This window comes from Ylistrum balloti, unplaced genomic scaffold, assembly GCF_031769215.1.
Source record: "Ylistrum balloti isolate Yb309-2 unplaced genomic scaffold, AGI_CSIRO_Ybal_v1 Utg369806, whole genome shotgun sequence".
Taxonomy (NCBI): domain Eukaryota; kingdom Metazoa; phylum Mollusca; class Bivalvia; order Pectinida; family Pectinidae; genus Ylistrum; species Ylistrum balloti.
The window spans coordinates 837,658-851,347 of NW_026781981.1; the positions used below are offsets into that span (position 1 = coordinate 837,658).

General features: G+C 33.0%; 1 protein-coding gene across 1 annotated transcript; it reads right to left on the minus strand.

Moving 5' to 3' along the window:
- Positions 1–5,121: 5,121 nt before the first annotated feature.
- Positions 5,122–7,013, minus strand: LOC132544661 (uncharacterized). The gene is made up of 3 exons (XM_060208285.1): positions 6,934–7,013; positions 5,454–5,779; positions 5,122–5,156 (listed from the first exon to the last, which is right to left on the minus strand). Exons 1-3 carry the CDS (start codon positions 7,011–7,013, stop codon positions 5,122–5,124), a joined length of 441 nt encoding a protein of 146 aa, XP_060064268.1.
- Positions 7,014–13,690: the final 6,677 nt, after the last annotated feature.

A 13,690-nucleotide genomic window follows, 5' to 3' on the forward strand; every position in this document is an offset into this window, starting at 1 on the left:
TGATTTTTGACATCATAAGTAGGTCACATATTGATCGTGAGTAGGTCATGTAGAATCACCAACTCCAAATGTAATTATTCTGACCTCTAACACAGTATATAGGTCATTTATGACTACTGATGTCATAGTCACGTGGTATATAACTGCTGGTATCATACATGTAAGTAGGTCATCTATTGACACAGTGAGTAGGTCATGTATGACTACTGATGCCATAAGTACGCTTTATATGATTTCTGTTATCATAAGTAGGCCATGCATGACTTTCGAAACCATGATGAGGTTATGTAGGACCATTGTCATGTGTACTCACGGACGATCGCACGGTCCCTGTAGGTCGTAGATGGCGGTGGTACCGGAGGCATATTGATATACTGGTAGTCGTAGTTCTGTCCATATCCGCGCTGTAGGCACTGCCGCCATTATAGCCTTTGTTATACATATTGTTTCCATATCCACTATATTGGTTAGTATACCCATCGCAATATCCAGTCGCAATACAAAACACCAGAACCAAAAACAGGACTATGACAGTGGCAAACCTCATTTTAAGCCTCAAAAAATAAATAAATAAATAAATAAATAAAATGAATTGACAAATATGAAAAGTTACTTCATCCAGTCATTCACATCGAAATCGGATCGTGCATTAATGTACTTAATTAAGATCTTCTATTAGTTATGTTATATATAGAATTAAATTGAGGTTAAATTAAAATGCTGAACAAGTATTGATAAGTATGCGTCAAATCCAATCATCAAAGTTATATAATCGACCATGTTATCTTCCACATCATCCAAGGATATAGACGAATATGCAGTCTGTTGTAAACATTACCAACGAGAGTCGTTGTGGAAGCCATTCACAGATAAACCCAGACAGCAATATTGGCTAGTTTTATCGTATTGATTAAAGTAATAAATGATATAAAATATCGATTACGAAAAATCATTACCATACGTCCCTTTCATATTTATCATATTTCATATTATTTTGATTTTCAAAATTGAAAAATAGAACTTCTTCTATGGTAGAAAACTATTTCACTCATTAAACCAATGTGTTACCAAATGATGTTGTAAGGCACAATAATGAAATAATTTTGAAGGAATACACTTTATAAAGACTACGACTTTAGCAGTCACTGTTGCTGTGTTTAATGTCCAGTATCGAGGTGATTGAAACGAAAGTTAAAGAAATTAAAGAGTTTAGATTATATGTTTTTGTATTCACGAATTCTTCATAAAATAGAAATATAACAGGAAACAAATACATATTCGCGGTGAGCATAAGAAAGTTATTATCTTGCTTGATCACCTGTGAATCATACAAATCCATAATAAATTACCTATTCATACTTAGAATATCATTAGCATATGTAATTGATGAGTTTGAGCCATACCTTCCAAACTGGATGCTTCTGAAAGCTGCGGCCAATAAGTCCAACCAGTTTACAGCCTGTAGTGGTGTATTATCAGCATTCCACCAAGCTATGAGGAAATCCAGTGAGTATTACAAACAACGCGGACGTCGGAAGTTAGAGGTCAGAGAATGGTCAGTGTTAGGTACGTGGCATAAAGCTTTTCGCATCACTACAGTTTTCGCAAGATGCTACTTAGACGTATGAATAGAGAGTAATAATTAAAATTAAAAAAGTAAAATTTTCAAACATAGTTTTAGCTGCAAAGATTTAAAGATAAATACAACACGCGATGACACATTTGATAAACATTGGATGGTAGGATTGCACTCACCTTCACCTATACGTCCGGGATTCGATTCTCTGTTTTATCCCCAATATTTTCACGACACAAAAATGTTCTGTCATTGGATAGAGAATGGACCTATAAAAGAAACCCATGATGATGTACAATACCATTCCATTTGACTATAAAAATATTAAAATGATGCCCACAGAAAGATCTTTGATACAATATAACTGCAGCACATATGCTAACCTGAAAACACATTTCACTGTGATACTTGTATCATTAATCAGATTTAGCACAGGGAAAGGCACTCGGTTATCATGTATACAATCAATATTAACACTACAGGTAATATATATATAAATATATATATATATATATATATATAGATATCCAAATAATTTTGTGGAGTCCTGGAAAGTTCCTTGTTACTATGATTGTAAATACAACTCGAAGCGCTGATTTAAGTACTTGTTATAAAACTATCTTCTCTGTTGTTACTATCACAAAGGTAACAGACAGGTTTGTCCCCAAAAGTGATTGCTAAGTGTATCTGTAATATCACAAAATAAATAATCAAAAGAGTGTACATCTTGTGTGGTCAAACCGTACAATTAAACAAGAGAACATATATTGTATGAAATTTATTTATTGCATTATTGTAGATCTGGACCAATGATTAAAAGTGTTGTTTTTCAGTGATTTCATTTTCTCAGATCAACAACCATCGGACAATCATCGGACAGAAATAAATAGCATCGACCAGTTAGATAAACATAGACTATCTCGTTATAACATTCGACAGCTCCGTGTTTCTTATGTAGATTTTTCTCCAATGACAGCTAAAGTTTAAATTAAAAGTTGTATGGTAGACTGTAGAATATGCTAGACAGCAATACAAATAACGTAGTAGGTTGTCAGGATATGCCTTCCTAAAGGAAAACACGTGATGCCTAATCTTTAACCATTGCTGTCGTATAAAAGATGATATTTAAATGCATTTTGTTTAATTGTCATTATTGACTGAGCTATGACAAAAATAAAGCTCAATTATAATCAATTCCTATGATTGTTGATTTTGCTGGTAAAATTTATTATTACGTATTATAAACGTGCGAAAGGTACAAAATTGTGAGATTTGTCCTAGCTGAATCAATGCATTTGTTATAGGAACTGTTTTTGCTATACCTTAACAGAAAAAAATTATAATGTTATAACAAAAATATTTCATTCGAAATCTTTTCTTTATCTTACGGTACACAGTAGCGGGATGTGAAACATTCCAAAACTAGTACCTACAAATATTCTTAGTTATTAGTAAACGAACGTATATTGATATGATACGGTTACTTATCGTGTAGGTTGTGGCTTTTAGTCGTGTGGTATACATCTACATTATATAAAACACATCAAATATGATGCATTAACTATAATTTTAATTACTTCATAATACACACACGTACCATGATGAATTTTAATGTCTCGGCATCATTCATGCACATTATTTGTCTCGGTATTTGCTTAATATATATGTTAAATCAATAAATCGATAAAAAATATAAGAAATATAGATAACGACATTACGCTAACTGTGAGATGAATGCCGGGTATATACCGATAGGTTTTCATTAGTGGATCTGATGATTGATAACCTGGGTAATGGTTTCGGGGATATCCTTATTCTAAATAAGTCAACCTCAAAGTATCCCTCTGGAAAATAATAATGCAGTGCATACAGTTGATGGCCTAATAGTATAAATTTCTCGTGTAATACTTGATGTTAAATACATACATGTAGGAAGTAGTGAGTGGTTTTGGTTTATGATTTTATTGTATTATTTGTAACAGCCTTTCTGTTCGCTTAATTCAAAGTCGCAAATACAAACCAGTCCTGTTTTAATGTAAATATATAACAGAATTCAGGCTGATGGTAAAACTATGGAACTATGTGTGACGTTCACTGATAGATTGAGTTATTTGCTTCATTTACACGACAACCTCTTCTACATCCGCCAATTATCTCGATCATTTCCTACAACGCAACCATCAAGGACATCTTTTCACCAGGCTGTATGATAAACGTGATGATTTAAATACATCTGATATGAATTTTCCATTTCTGGATAGCAACATCCTGCATCCCAACCCTGTGTGTCCTGGTAGATTCTATGTTCAAAGGCCTGTTCCCAATATCACGATTTTAATACAAGAAGTGGAAACACTCTAAATACACGCTTTTGAAAGATGCAGGTTGATACAAATTATGCGAAGTTTTATGGTCGCCATAGTGATCTCATTGTAAAATGTTCTTTTCCTTTATGCGATATGAAGTCGTGCATGTTTGATACTCGTTAGCTTGCTTGTTGGTTCCGTTCTGGTATACATGTACCTTGCTCTCATTTGACATTACTTACTTGGACTCACCAAGGTTTACATGGCGGGTGTCGTCGATGAAGCAGAAGACTGTTATTCTTATTCTCCGGGTACTTTTTCAGAAGTCTCCTTTTAAATCTTTCTTTTGATCATATTTCCCCCTAATTTTATCAAATTTGAATTTATATTATTATGTTGACATGTTGGTATTTTCTTGCTGTATATGAATAACGAAAAACTCGTTTGATTTGAACTCATTTTTTAACCTTTATTCTTGATAACGTACAAGGAAAATCGGTAGAACAAGCATATCGTCACGTAAAAATATTCATTGTCACTGTAAATCTGAAATAGATAAGTAGATAAATACATGAATAAATAGATAACAAGTAAATTATATAGATAATAAAAAATGATAGGATAAAGAGATAGATGATGAATAAATAGAAAATAAATAAACTGGTTGACATTAAATAGATAGAAAATAAATGATTAGATAGATAATAAATAAATACATAGATATTAAATAAATAATGAATAGATAAATAATAAATGAATAATAAATAAATTGATATATAATAGATAAACAGAAAGATAACAAATTAACATATAATATATATATTGATAAATGATAAATAAATAGATAGATATTAAAAGAATAGATAATGAATCAATAGATATATAATAAATAAATTGATAAATTGATAAATATTAAATAAATAGACAATAAACAATTAGAATGATAATAAATAAATAGATAGATAATAAATAGATAAAAAATAGAAGCATAATTTGAATTGCGTATGATTTCTTTTATGACTTAATACCAGCAATTGTTTTCAAATAAGTATTATAAAAAGTGAGATACATGTTTAACTACAATAACAGATTTTGTGATAAATCTTAAAAATGAATTGTGCTTATCAAGTTATCCTTATATCATGACCACAGACGATTGAAAAGGAAATGAATGTTACATGTTCCATGCGTGTTAGATGTTACGATACCTTTGATAACACCAGTCGTTCAGCTTTGACTTTAATTCCTCGTTAAAGCAAAGAGAAATGCGAACGCTGAAATCAATGAAAACTGTTTAATAACTGAAGCAACAAGAAGAGAAGTCACAAGGATTTTCGACAGTATATTTAATTATTCAAATGTTTCTCTTTTTTCTTTATCACCGTAGGTCACACTTTTACACAAGTAGCAAAATGACTCCAAATATTATCATTAACAGGGACGAGAAGTTCCGAGACCAACCTAACATTGATGTTCAGCCAGTATTCTAAAATAATTATCAGATATTGAAACCTAAAGCTAGCTTTCAGTTAATGATATTTAAAGGCAATTCGTATTATTTTCATTCTTACCTCCTATAGCTGCAAGAAGCCCTATTCCGGAGCCATAAGGGGAGTCCGTATCCCGTCCCTGAAGTGTGAAGTCAGGAAGAGAAGCACCAGACGATGGTAATATTGTCTGTGAATTGTAAGTGATCTGAGTACCTTTTCCGTTGCCACCTTTACCGCCGTATCCCTTGTAGCCAACATTACCACCATATCCGCTGTAGCTGCCCTTGCCACCGTATCCACTGTAGTAACCGCCTTTGCCACTGTTGCCACCGTAGCCACTGCTACCACCGTATCCAAAGGAGCCACAAACCACAACCAGGATGCTGGATAAAATTACTATCCTAAACCTAAGACATGAGAGAAAGTTGAATGTAACAGAAACACTTTATCCTACCTGTATTGTTACAAAATGTTGTACATATTTCAATCACCATATAGCACAATTATCTAAACTAAAAAGACAATTCCTGTCACGAATTCACTAAAACACCAGAACAAAACCTATATTCTACACTTTTAACTTTAAACGTATTTTGAAATGTCTATAATATCTCTGCATCCTTACTGAAATATAGATATAATTTTCGAACATTTGGGTATAATAATTGCACTATAGTATGATAGACCATCACCATGATAAACATATGTAGCGTTTTGAATTTATCTTGTAAAAAACCATGCTTACTTAACTGTTAACAAGTTATTGATAGTTATTCGAATAGAAAAAGCGGCAATGTAGTTGATGAATACAAAATGTTAACTGTAAAATATCAAGACCTGTTGTGAACAAATATTTGTATTTCCCATATACTCCATAACATTGGTACATTGTGCTATTGAAGACCTACTGCATTACCAAACAATACTTGTATACTTACATTTTGCCTGGTAGGTGTTGGCACGCCTCACGCTCAGCAGATTTTGTGATTTTGCATCTATTAACACTTCATGATTTTGATCCGAGTAAGGTGAATGGGCACTTTGATTCGCTATTGATTGACAGCCATCTCCTCGGGGTACTGATGCTTATTACAGCTGGTTAGAATCTCCTTGAATACCTCTAAGGGAATCACTTTTCACTTCCTAAGTCAACGTTCTGATTAATAAGTCTGCAAGTTAATATTGAAAATCAAAGTACTATCAGACAAGGCCTTATGCTGAATTAACCGTATGTCATTTTCCTGAATGTTAGTCGAATGTTAGTTAAATGTGATCAGTTATCACACACATGTTTCTTTCAATAGGGAATGTTTGATTCTTCGTATCATAACGATGTCAGTATATTCACAATTATTTGTTTTCACGTTTTTACACGCTGTATATTGGTTACTATTTCATTTTTTCTTATCAAGTCCAATCATTTATTTGTGGGTTCACTTTAAATAAAGTTAATGGTCATGAAAACTTTGTACCTTGATCCAAAATAGACTGATGACCACTCCCGGGGGCAATCGTACCTACAAGTATGTTCATGACATGGTATAGACAAGTTTGGTATTACCGTCTAAGCGCCATATTAATCGACACAGTATCATTCTTCATCGGCTGAATGAAATGTTGCCTTGTGGCCGCATAGTTCATGCTTGATATACTTGTATCTCGTGTTCAGTTTTGATTAAGTGTGCTTATCGTATAAGCGGCGTTTTTTTTCAAATTCTTTTAAGATTTCAGTCTACATGTATGTCATGTTTCAAATTCATATAAATAGTGTCAAGTTTAAGAGTACACTAACGTCATTTTGACGTAGCATTTAGGTCCCTAGCATCAATAGTTAAATGGAACGACTTAATGAGCTATCAGACATATGTTATAGCACATACTTAATTTGTAGCTTTGATATGATATTTTAACAAAGATCAAGTAATTGACCGAGTTGTAACATTGTCTTTCAATTTGGTGAAAGGTTTACCTACGCATCAAATTGTTTTGAACAAATTATTCCAACGCGTAAATGGCGATGACGACAAATCCTAATATGCGAAAAACGCTACAGCAAAATACACCAAAGTGTCACAAAACAGCAGAGAAAATACCAACTTGTCACCAGAAGCATAATCCAAACTCAAATTGGGTAAAACAAGGATGAATAACCAACAAAAATAAATATTTACACGGACACTCTTGAAAAATATAAGGTATTCCAAAAGAGCAAGCGTCTTCTGCTTCATCGACGACATCCTCTATGTTAGTCAAGATTATTTCTAGTAAGTAATATCACATTTTCAAATGAAAATACGATAAACAACAACGGAACAAACAGGTGTACTAACTAACATCAAACACAAACAACTTCACATTGCATAAAAAAAATCCAAAAGAGATCATTAGGAAGATGATCCCCCATCATTTTCAATATCTCGCATCACCCGAAAAAACTTGTTGCGCGTTTATCTACCAGTTTCCCACAAGAACAAGTCTGGTCAACGAATCAACTGCGACATGTAAACACCATGGGTGGTAAAACCCTTGTAAAATATACCAGTTCCAATATTTGTTATATTGCGATGATGGAATAGAATTGAGAAAATGGTACCTGGGAAAAACAAATAAAAAAGATAAATCCTTGTGTTGTGAATTATTCTCTACACTTTGATCGAATATGTGTGATCTGTGTGTGTGTGGTTAACTATTGTTTTGCATATGTTAAATATAAATATATACACTGCATTGATAAACCGTAACGTTAAGGGTAAAAATTGATTAATTGCATTGTATCGTTACGAAAATCAAAGCAGATATTCAGTTGGCCCTGACAAGGGCTAGGTGACATATAAGCTCGGAGTATAGTGAACACCTTCGCGCTGACCTTGTTTCTGTCAGGTCAGGCCAACAGGAAGTAACACCTGTGCTGATTAATGGGAATCTTACACGACGTAGAAGTGTCCGATGATTGATTGCAGAGACACCTGCCTTAAGTTCAAGTTTAAATTCATTTGTCACGTGAAAAAAAGATATCTTAAGTCAGTAAAAAAAAAAAATACCTAAAATCGGTTTAGATAAATAACTTGATATGAATGTGTCAATTTAAAAAAAGTTAATAGAATTGACGTTTCTTTAAAATTACAAGTAGAAATATTCAAATAATCAATATTTAGCTAGTATTTTGTTATAGATATCAACAATTATTCGTGTTCCGATCAGAACTAGATATATTACCATATCAACATATCAATGTTACCAGCGAAATAAGACGCGCGGCTAGTGATCGATGTCATGGTTGTGCCGAAGTTGGTTTTAATATAAGCTGCATTCACGTAACACGGTTGAAACGGTTCAGGTGGTTTGGAATTATTCCACTATGCATAAACGTAGTTGTACCGGATGTTGGACCTGATATATGTAAAGCTGAAAATGCACAGTTTCGTAATTTCCTGTCAAGCGAAAAACATTTAACTAGCGTCAAGACAATATCCATTTCATTTATGCTTTGTAACACAATGGTCCCGGAAATATGTGAGCGCACCGACCGTACTGTTTATGTTGAAATTCTTAGAAAAACTATCTTTGCTTCGGACAGGTACGGCTGGACTCCTCAAACTACTCGTGCCGAATATTTCGCAGTCCAGACTCGGTCCAGAATTGTACCTGGCGGTTTTTCTTAAGGGTTCAACCGGTCCAACCGTAGCAATTGCTTACGCGAAATCGCCAAGAGTATTGGTTAAAGGGAAACAACTCTATAAAATGTAGGTTTTATAACTTATGTAAAACCGTCTAGAATATCCTAACATCATTTTTAATATGATACATAATGAACGCAGGCATTAAGCCTCTATGTTCATATCAATGAATAACATAATATGTCCTATCAATGCTGTTTCTATATTTATTGATGTTAACTACAGGTCCCCGAACAGCATGTCACCTGGGCAAATACATTGAATAACTGAAACAAAGTTGAAGGCTAGTTTTATAAGTGTTTGTCTGAATGTTGATAAGTATCGCAATATTAGTTATATCATATTGTTATTTTCATGGATATTTCATGGAAGTTCCTAAATGTATTATTGGAGTAGTTGAAGTAAAAAAGACAGTTAATTAGAAATAAGGATAGCTGGACATGTTATTGTATTTAACTTATCTGAGTAGGCGAAGTAAAACAAAGACAGTTTACTACAAATAAGGATAGCTGAATCTATTATATTATTTAACTTGTTTGAGCTTGAGGATTTAAGCAAAGGCGGGTCTCTACAAATTCCTATGCTGTTGAAGAAAAGACGAAAGATAACTAGAATTTAAGTGAAAAACAAGGTACCTTTTCGTAACATTATTCTCAATCATGGACATAGTTACAATTGACAACTATTCTATCGAGAACCAATTCCATTGACTCACGAGTTACCTCCCTTCGATCGATAAACTCTTTACGATTTATAAATATCGGCCTATACTAGGTGCAATACTATTATAATTTGTCGTTTGTTCGTCTCTTTACTGTAGTAAATAAATAGGTCCTGGACATTTATCCTTATAAATCTGATATCAAAACTCATTAAAGGCAGTCCTTTAGTTCCATAGTGTTGTATCAGGATATTATGAATTGTGAAGGTTCGTTTTACTTTTAAATATTGCAAAATGGCATCGTAAAACATGGATACATTCTAATGATATGAAAGCAATGGAGAGAAAGGATTGTCATGTTACATCTGAAGTTCTTTTTGTTTTTAAGAGATTCGGTATTATCCATAACCGATTTAAAAAGGCATATTAACATAATCTTAATTTGAACTAAAAATCAATGAAGCGTGAAGAAACATGACCATAAGAACGATTAACATGGACACCCTTGCAAGAGTTTAACGACAATGAGTTTCGGAAGGGTTAGTGTCTTCCGTATCATCGACGACACTGGCCATAAACGTCACAAATAAGTTAATTACATCAGCATTCAAAGAACATATGATAATCCATTCATGTCCTATTCAATGCAGCAGAATATTTGTTTGACATCTATACTTCCATATAATCATATTGGTTTTAATTAGAGAAAAGTTAAAAAAAACTACAGTATATTGTACATTCTTCGTGAAATAGTTGAGGATGTAGGATACTACAACTATTTTCCTACAACAGACATTTTCATTTCTCAAGTCAGTCTAGTATTTCCTGTATGTACCTGTCATTTGGTGAACAAGGAAATATCTTCTGGTTATAATTGGCAATGTTCTTTCTCAGAGAAAAAGGATAAGTATGTTTTACTTTCTGTGACAAGAAAATTTCAAAATTAAGCAGCCAACTGTGTGAAATACATGTATGTGAACATCAATAAAGTATGATGACATTGATGTTAATGCACGTGTTCGTGTATGTACAAGGAAAACTAAAATTTATGATTTTATTTGTATTATTGATTTGACTTAATGATTATCTCCCCTTTTCTTTCAGGTTTGTAACAGTCCACTTCCATGACCATGCAATCATGATTACCCATGAAAATAGATTAGGTGTGTTGTGGACTGTGGTAGAGAGTGATTAATGACTGACGCTTTTCCATTATGAGAGGTGTGTATGCAGTGAGTTAACTATCTTAAGTTAGGAGGTCGTTGATCTCGTTGATTTCGTGGAGATTCTTTATTCGTGAATCTCTCTCTCTCTCTCTCTCTCTCTCTCTCTCTCTCTCTCTCTCTCTCTCTCTCTCTCAGCGGAGATATAATATATCTATTCCACAAAATCAAATAAACAAACAACAAATTCAGAAAATATAGACTATATCTTGACTGAATTATTAATAGGTTATTGCGACAGTGGTGTTACCTTTACCATTGATCACCACAACACTATAGGTAAACATACACTGTACATAATGTTTTGATACTAAGGTGTAATCAAAGTACTGAAAGTACTGAAAGGCTAAACGTATTGAAAAATGTTCACAAATAACCGCAAAGCTATATTACTTTCCCCATACTCCTACACTTTGGAATGCAAAAATTACTAAAATAAGAGAACCAGAAACTATTTTTCTTAACTTTAAGCGATTTTATATCTTCTTTAATTCTTATTTCAAATTTGACGACAATAATGTGAATAAATCAAAATAGGAAAAAAAACATAATAATAACAAAATACACACAACCATATATTTATCGCCAACAAGCCAAATGATAAATAGCTCTAGGATGAATTTGACTAAATGAAACCTTTGAAATACCCAATAATAATAACAAAATACACACAACCATATATTTATCGCCAACAAGCCAAATGATAAATAACTCTAGGATGAATTTGACTAAATGAAACCTTTGAAATACCCAATAATAATAACAAAATACACACAACCATATATTTATCGCCAACAAGCCAAATGATAAATAGCTCTAGGATGAATTTGACTAAATGAAACCTTTGAATTTGCAATTACTATCCTATCAATATGAGGATTTAGACAAATCGAAAGGACTTTATACCTACTTCTTTATTTTGAATGTGTTGCAAAGTAATAGTCCTTACTTATTATAATTATATTTGTAGTTGAGGAAAGTAGATAAGGTGTACACAGCATTTCAGATAGATTAAAGTGTAAGTAATTACATTAAATGTATTTACATGCCTATCTTCCTTGGTGTGTCATGGTTAGACTTTTCATAAAGTAATTATGTCTATAAAGACATAGTTCTTTGAGATTAAATCAGTTTTCCAAATATATAAAAAATATTTTCACTATAGCTACTACTATTTCTGATCTCCAATGCATTAGATAATGTCACCATGACACGCTAAATGAATAAATATCTTATGGAAATAGCTCGTTCTAGTTAATTGATAATTATAAACATGAATATTTTGGGCTTTTTTTATGCGCGTTTAGTTTAAAGGAATATTTTCTTTTCAAGGAACTTTGATACACATTAACAAACCTTGAGAAATCAGCACAATCAACCTTCATCAAATAAAACTAAAAGACAAAAAATATAAGTTATAACAAAGTCAACATCATGATCAGTACAGTATTAAAAATATATTATTCATAAATCATGAGCACCAAATGCACCTTGCCTACGAAGCGCAAACTTTTTATCTTCAATAACTTGAAAAAGCGTCATGGCGGTGGTTGTGAAAAACCTGAAAAAAGTGTCATATCGGCAGGTGTGCTCGTGGGACGAACAGTCCAATTCGGTGACGTCTAATGAGGTAAAGTGATGTTATATATTAAGACGATCTTGCCACAACGACAAGGATTAAAACAAAATTGATGTTCTGTTTGTAAGTTTTGTTTGTTTATAAGTGCTGTTAGTTGATATTTCAAACCAAGCCCCATGACTAGCTTCTTATCAACTCGCACGTACAGTGTTCTGTACGCTTACGTCATGTCGAGAATTCCGTAAAATATATTGTTCAAAATTAATCAATAGTTCAACCACACTGTGCTTCTTTTTTGAAATATATAGTAATCGTATTGTTATTAAAAAATAAACTAAATTTGGATGCTTTTAAAATAGCGATTTGAAAGATCGCGGCATTATTTACGCAGAAAATTGCCGCTAGAGGGCTCTTTTCGATATTTCAGCCAATGAGAAGGCCAGGATCGGTAAATTTTGTCTGAAAGGCCGTCGCAATAGGCTATTGGTACTGAGTGCGTTTAGCCTAAAAACGACCTGAATATGTTTATTATGGTATACAAACTCTTTTTTTCACCTCCCCCTCTGGTTTTTGACATTTGTTTCGACCAATGTGGATTTCTCTCATCCTAAGTTCCAACATTATAAGTCCTACTTTGGTCCTTAGCATCACTTACGATAGAATTGAATAAACGTACAAATGTAAGTTTATATACATCCCAAGTTGACTACTTTATTTCGGTGAGTTCCGAAAAAATTAGACAGCTATTTTTAGTCGTCGTATCTCAAAGTATCGCTTTTTTTTTGTTTGTTTTGTTGTGCTTTTTGTACATGTAGCCTGGTTTTTGATATACATTGTCACTATTCTAAATGAAGTTCGGGATTGCACTATTTTTCGGAAAGAATTTTTCTGATCATGCTGGACCCTCGTTTGCCTAATACGGTCAAGGTAACACAAAGAAACATCTGATGAAAATGCCCATTTATGTGAAGAGGTTAAAAATTTGCCTTTATTCTATTAGGTGAACGGTGATCGCCTCTAATTAATTATTTCCGTCTACTGCGAAAAAATTATTTTGAGTAGTTCTTTGTAGATTTGTTTACAGCGGTCAAGAGTAACCTTTGACATTTTACTCTTGCGCGATGACAATCAACAACACTACTATGCCATGGATTTGATGGAGTTAGTTTATGGAATAA

What these genes read in the sequence shown, in the direction of transcription:
- LOC132544661 (XM_060208285.1), bottom strand. Translation starts at nt 7,013, where the DNA reads ATGAACTATGCGGCCACAAGGCAACATTTCATTCAGCCGATGAAGAAT. An exon ending in ATTAATATGGCGCTTAGACG is followed by an intron (nt 5,780 to 6,933) that starts GTAATACCAAAC and finishes CTCATGTCTTAG; the next exon opens with GTTTAGGATAGTAATTTTAT. An exon ending in GCTTCTTGCAGCTATAGGAG is followed by an intron (nt 5,157 to 5,453) that starts GTAAGAATGAAA and finishes CATTGATTTCAG; the next exon opens with CGTTCGCATTTCTCTTTGCT.